The sequence below is a fragment of the Gracilinanus agilis genome, chromosome 2 (genome assembly GCF_016433145.1).
Source record: "Gracilinanus agilis isolate LMUSP501 chromosome 2, AgileGrace, whole genome shotgun sequence".
In the NCBI taxonomy this organism is placed as follows: Eukaryota; Metazoa; Chordata; class Mammalia; order Didelphimorphia; family Didelphidae; genus Gracilinanus; species Gracilinanus agilis.
This window is the reverse complement of record NC_058131.1, coordinates 614,997,128-615,003,127: the sequence shown is the minus strand read 5'-3', so window position 1 is coordinate 615,003,127 and position 6,000 is coordinate 614,997,128. Positions and strand designations below refer to the sequence as shown.

Below are 6,000 nucleotides of genomic sequence, written 5' to 3'. Positions count from 1 at the left end.
GCCACTTCCCAGCTGTGTGACCCTGGGCAAGTCACTTGACCCCCATTGCCCACCCTTACCAATCTTCCACCTATGAGACAATACACTGAAGTACAAGGGTTTAAAAAAAAAAAAAGAAGGGAACTGAACTTGGGGTTATTATTCAGATAATACTTTGACATTATGGTGGATATTTAGCGCTCTCACAAGTTAAACCAGTTTGGTTTGAATTTTTTGAGAAATGCAGACAAAAATGAAGTCACAAGTTTTTGCTTTCAGATAAAAGTTGAAAGAATCCTTACCCCATGGGAAAAAGAACAAGCAGCAATCGCTGAAGCTCTTGAGCTGGAAAGACTTCTTTTATTACAGGTATCATGTTAAAGACTAAGTCTAGATAAATAGTTATATAAACATATTTGTATTTTTACATATCATGGAAACATATTCCTTTGCAGTTATCAATGATAAATACTTAGTGAAAAGCCTAATTACATGCTCATACACACACATTCTGCCATCACTATCATTAACATTATAAGTACATTTTTCTGCCAATTCCTGGGATCTTCCCAACACCATTTTGGATCTGTGATCTTGGGCAATGATGAAAGAGAATGAATATTTTAATTCCTATCTACCTTTTCCTCTAACTTTGAGTTATTTTTCCAGGCAGATGATGCAAGACAACGAGCTTTGATGGATATGATGGGTGGAGTTCTACAAGTCAGGAAAGAAGATATTTTGAAGATGGTAATGGTTTTTTCTAATTTAGGAAAGTAGAATAAAAATGATTAAAATGAAAAAAACATGAAATTTACCATTTCCTAGATATGTATGAGTTTTAGGAAATTCTTTAAAAGCAATTATTTATTGGTAGAGGTTTCATTTTTCAAATAGATCTAGTACTGTGCCAAATTTATAAAAATAAGAGTTATTCCCCAGTTGATGAAAGGTCAAAGGATACTAAAAGCAATTTTTCAAAAGAAGAAATCAAAGATATCAGTAGTCATATGAAAAAATGCTCTAAATCACTACTGAAATGCAAATTAAAACAACTCTGAGATACTAATCTCATGCCTAATACATTAGTTTACATGACAGAAAAGGTAAATGACAAGTGCTGGAGGAGAAATGGAAAAACAGGAACACTAATGCATTGGTGGAGTTATGAACTGGTCCAGTCATTCTGGGGAGCAATTTCCAGGCTGTTATGTCCAAAGGGTTGTTAAATTGTGCATACCCTTGATCCAGTAATACCACTACTAGATTTATATTCCAAAGATGTCAAAGAAAAAGGAAAAGTACCTTTATGGACAAAAATATTTATAGAAATTCTTTTTGTGGTGGCAAAGAACTGGAAATTGAGAGGATGCCCATCATTTGGGGAATGGCTGAACAAATTATAGTATATAATTGTGATGAAATATTATTATGTTGTAAGAAATGATGAAGATGGTTTCAGAAAAACTTAAGAAGACCTATATGAATTGATGGAAAGTAAAGTGAGCAAAATTGGGAGATCATTGTATATAGAAAAAGCAATATTGTAATGTAAATCAGCTATGAAAAACTTAGTTAGTACTCAATTAATAAAATATGCAAAACAAGTCCAAAGGACTCATGAAGAAAAATTCTATCTACCTCTAGAGAGAGAACTGATGAACTCTGAGTGCAAATTAATATTTTCACTTTGTTTTTCTTGCTTTTTTGCAATATAGCTAATATAGAAATATGTTTTGTATGATTTTACATATATAATTGATATTATATTGCTTGTGTTCTCAATGGGTGAGAGAGAGATTGGAGAAAGAAAAAATCTGGGACTCAAAAAAGATAAATAATAAATCATGGGAAGAGAATAAATTATTTTTTAAAAAGAAAACATTCCTTTAAAATTTGGCAACTTTCAACCATGTTCACCAAAAACTTCAGCACTGATTTTCAAACTAATAGAAAAAAATATTTTAACAAAAAGAGATGTATGTGTTTAGTAATACTTAAACTGCACCAATAATTTCTCTTTGATGATACAGAAAATTTCCTTTGAAAATTGCATTTTTGTCAGTGTAATTGAGTTTTAGGCCATTTTCCTTGCCTCCCCTACCAGTAAAAGACTGGTTTCTTTGTTGTTACCAAATTTTTCTTAATGTTTTAATGGTACTGTCACTGTGCCATGTTTAGCAGATTGTGTGCTTCTCTTTTTTATCACTAGGAAATTCCTCCACCTGCCTTTACGCTCAAACCTGAGACTGTATGGACTGAAGATGAAAAGAAACAATTCAAAGAGTATGAGAAAAAAGTCAAAGACTTAAATGAAGAAAGGGAGAAGTATAAAAAGGTCAGGATGAAAAAAATAAATTAGAAATAGGTTTTCTTTTTTAACAGAATCCCAAATTGCAGATTCTTATAACTTTGGAGTTACTACAGTACTCTAGACATAATTAAATAACTTAAAATTTTCAAAGGCAAAACATAAAATAGATTTTATAAAAAAATGATTATATTTAACAACTTAGATTATCCACACCAAATTAACTTAAAACTCACTAGCAAAAGCTATAGAAAAATCAAGTGATATTTGTTTTATTGTATCCAATATAGCTTTTTTTTCAGGGGAAAAGTAAGAAAAATACACATTTAGTTCAGTGAAAATTTGGATTAATTTCCACTCTCAAGGAAAGACAAGCAGAAAAAAGGCTATGCCCACTAAGTCAAATACTTTCCATGGCTCAAATTGAAAGTTGTTTTTCCTAATGCAAATGCCACTGGCTTCATTTTTTTCTTTCCATATGAAATACATGCATATGCTGACAATGAAAAGGTTTATCATAGAATTCGAAAAGATGGTTACCTCAGAAATAAAAGCAAATATTCACTCTTTTGTGAAAATAGCAAGTAAAATAATGAAGCATCCAATAGGGTAAGCCAACTTGTCAGTTTTATGCTGTGTATTATGAGGAGCAACTACTCTCATCTTTATTTTTCATCTATACTTTCTTCCTGAGTTTCTTAAAAATTACTTTAATATATTTGACCATAAGAATATTCTTGAAATTAAAGCTGAACATCAACAAGGGTTTGGGACTATAGTGCTTACTGAAAAGAGAGCCTAAGAAAAAAGAGAGGCAGTTAAATGATATCTTGTGGATGTCTAAAAGCCTTTGTTTTGGTGACATTCAGAAAAGCCTCAGTTTTTTGCAAGCTAAAGCCACGGGATCCTACCACAAGTTCCAGATGCTTATTAACTTGGCTTTTATGCCTTAACAGAAACTTTTATACTCAGAATTATAGTTACACATAGGCACAAAAAGAGTATTTCCTAGTTTTTTATGATAGAAAGCTACCTAATATAGAAACAAAGAACTTTTCAACTCTAGAAACTGAAATCTCTAGAACCTCACTGAAGAACACTGTCCTTTTTCCTTCTGTGGACTTTGGTAAGTCAGAATATCATTTAAATCTAAAAGTAAAAGAACCCAAATCTCTCTATGGGTGCCCAATAACAAAGGAGATATTTGTAAGGCTACAGAAAAATTTTCAATGTTAATATATTTGCCATGTGAATTTTCTATTACTGAAATACTAGAGAATAGGTCATTGCTATGGAAATATTTCTAGCTAATGCAATCAATGAGTAAGCATTTATCAACTGCCTACTTTTTGGCAAACAATATATCAATCACTGTGTATACAAGAGACAATGAAATCGTCTTTTTTGTTTTTGTTTTTTTAAACACTTACCTTCCATCATAGAATCAATATTGTGTATTAGTTCCAAGGAAGTAAGAAATAGGCAATGAGAGTTAAGTGACTTACCCAAAGTCACACAGCTAGGAAGTGTATGAAGCCAGACTTAAATCCAGGACCTTCTGTCTCCAGGCCTGGCTCTCAATCCACTGAGCCACCTAGCCTCCTGTGAAGGAATTTACAGTCTATTGGAGAAAATTTTGTTCTATTGAATGTAATTATTGAATGTGAGTTTTTATTTTTGTAGTAAGTAAAATTAGAGATATTTACTTTTAAAGTATGACTTTTAAATTGCATTTTTCTGACTATACATATTATTTTAAAATATTAGTTGATTTGGCTAAATAATTAATCAAGTGGCCAGTTTACTTACTACTAAGCCTCTCTTCACCTGTCTAACCTGTTCCTCAGAGAACAGATTCATTCTTTTGTCCAGAGTGTGTGTGTATATATATATATATATGTATATATATATATAAAATATATATATGTCTATTTATATCTATATATATTTTAATCATGACAAATCCTGTCAAAGTTTGTGCTTAGCTAACATTGCCTTCAAGAGCAAAGTGGTATCTTAATAGCAGAATGAAGCATTAAAATAGGGATGTATAGAGGAAAGAAAAGAGTGAAAAAAATGGGCTGGTCATGTGGCAAGAGTTTATGTACACCACCAATATCCTTGAGATGTCAGATGAAAGAAAAGAAGATCTTGGGCATGATGGATATACACCTTATGGGAAAACATGGACAACTGCCCAAGATGACTAAGCATAGATGAGTTGGAATCTGTATCATAGCAAAGAATACCCAAATTGATGAGCTCATATCCATTTGAGTGACCACACTTTTAAAACCCACCATGATTGGTGTGCAACTTTAAAAAGACAAAACTTTTATTTTTATATCTGTCTTGGGGCTATTTCTTCATTCAATGATGCCTTTCTAGGAATTGCCAGAAACTTATAAGATACTTTACTTCTTGTCTTAAAGGAACTTATTATCTAATAGTAACAAAACATTTCAACATGAAATTATAGAAACATTATAAAGAATCTATGAATTGATAAAGGCTATTTATGTGCATACTGTTTGAATATGACAATACGTACATGAATAATTTTTTCTATGAAATCCAAAACTGGCTCATAAAATAAGATCAAATGACTTTTTTACCTTCTTGCTTTACCCCAATGCTTAGCATAGCACATAGCACATGATAGCTACCTAACAACTAACTTTAAAGCTATAAAACTTAATTGATATTTTTTTTAAATATTCTGATATGCCAGGGTTAAAGACTATCCTTAGTGATGCCCATTTGTAGTGAATTCTTATGGCAGTGGTATCAACATTATTGATTCAATTGATTCATTTGAAAGATTGAGCTAAAGTTAACAACGACAAGTTCTTATTATCTTGTGACAAGTAAATTCCTAAATTTCCTTCATTCATATCTTTATTTTAGTCATTGGATACTGAATTAAAGAAACTTCAAAACTCCGTTAACGAAGCAACTCAAACTTTTGATACAATTTTGAAAAGACTCTTTGGAAAGAGGGTGAAATGTGATATGGTTATCAAACAGGTAAAGGAACAACTCATGAATGTAAGCCTTAAACCAAAGACAGGAAATATTGACACCAGAGGTAGTTATGATATACTGATTTAATTCCTTTCATTTACATTTCTGATTTAGAGAAATGAGCAGTATTTTAATTTTTTAAAAAATTTAAGTGCCTACCATACACAAGGCACTGTTTCAGATGCTGAGGCATGAATATAACAAGCCCTGCTCTTAAGGAACTTAAATCATGCTGAGGAAATATGACATGTGCACAGGTAAGTGAATACTAAGAAATTTGAGAATGGAGAGAGAACTGACAACTAGGCAGAATAAGAAAGGATTTCAACAGGAAGAGGTCCCTGAGTTGACTCTTGAAGGAAACTAGGTATTCTAAATGATGGTGAGGAAGGGACTTAATTTCAAGCTTGGGAGACAGGCCATGAAAAGTAATAGAGAACAGAAAAAGAATGCTTAACTTTAGGAAACAAAGCTTCACTAAATCACAGAGTATGTTGGAGATAATATGGAAAAAGTTTAAAATTATGTGATAGGCTATGAATGGCTTTTAAAGTTCCAAGGTAAGGAGTTACATTTTATCCTAGACACAATAGGGAGCCATTTTTGAGCAATTAAGTGACATGGTCAGACTTGTACCTGAAGAACATTATTTCAGCAATTATGAAGAAAATGGATTAGAAAGGAGA

At 31.9% G+C, this 6,000-nt stretch overlaps 1 protein-coding gene across 1 annotated transcript in view; it reads left to right on the top strand.

Moving 5' to 3' along the window:
* The window catches only part of LOC123234246 (cilia- and flagella-associated protein 43-like), a 227,621-nt gene that overhangs the window by 191,685 nt on the left and 29,936 nt on the right, over positions 1 to 6,000 (top strand). The window contains exons 26-29 of the mRNA XM_044660173.1: positions 259 to 348; positions 649 to 729; positions 2,192 to 2,317; positions 5,198 to 5,317. Coding sequence (XP_044516108.1) covers positions 259 to 348; positions 649 to 729; positions 2,192 to 2,317; positions 5,198 to 5,317 — 417 coding nt within the window. The remainder of the gene's footprint in view (positions 1 to 258; positions 349 to 648; positions 730 to 2,191; positions 2,318 to 5,197; positions 5,318 to 6,000) is intronic.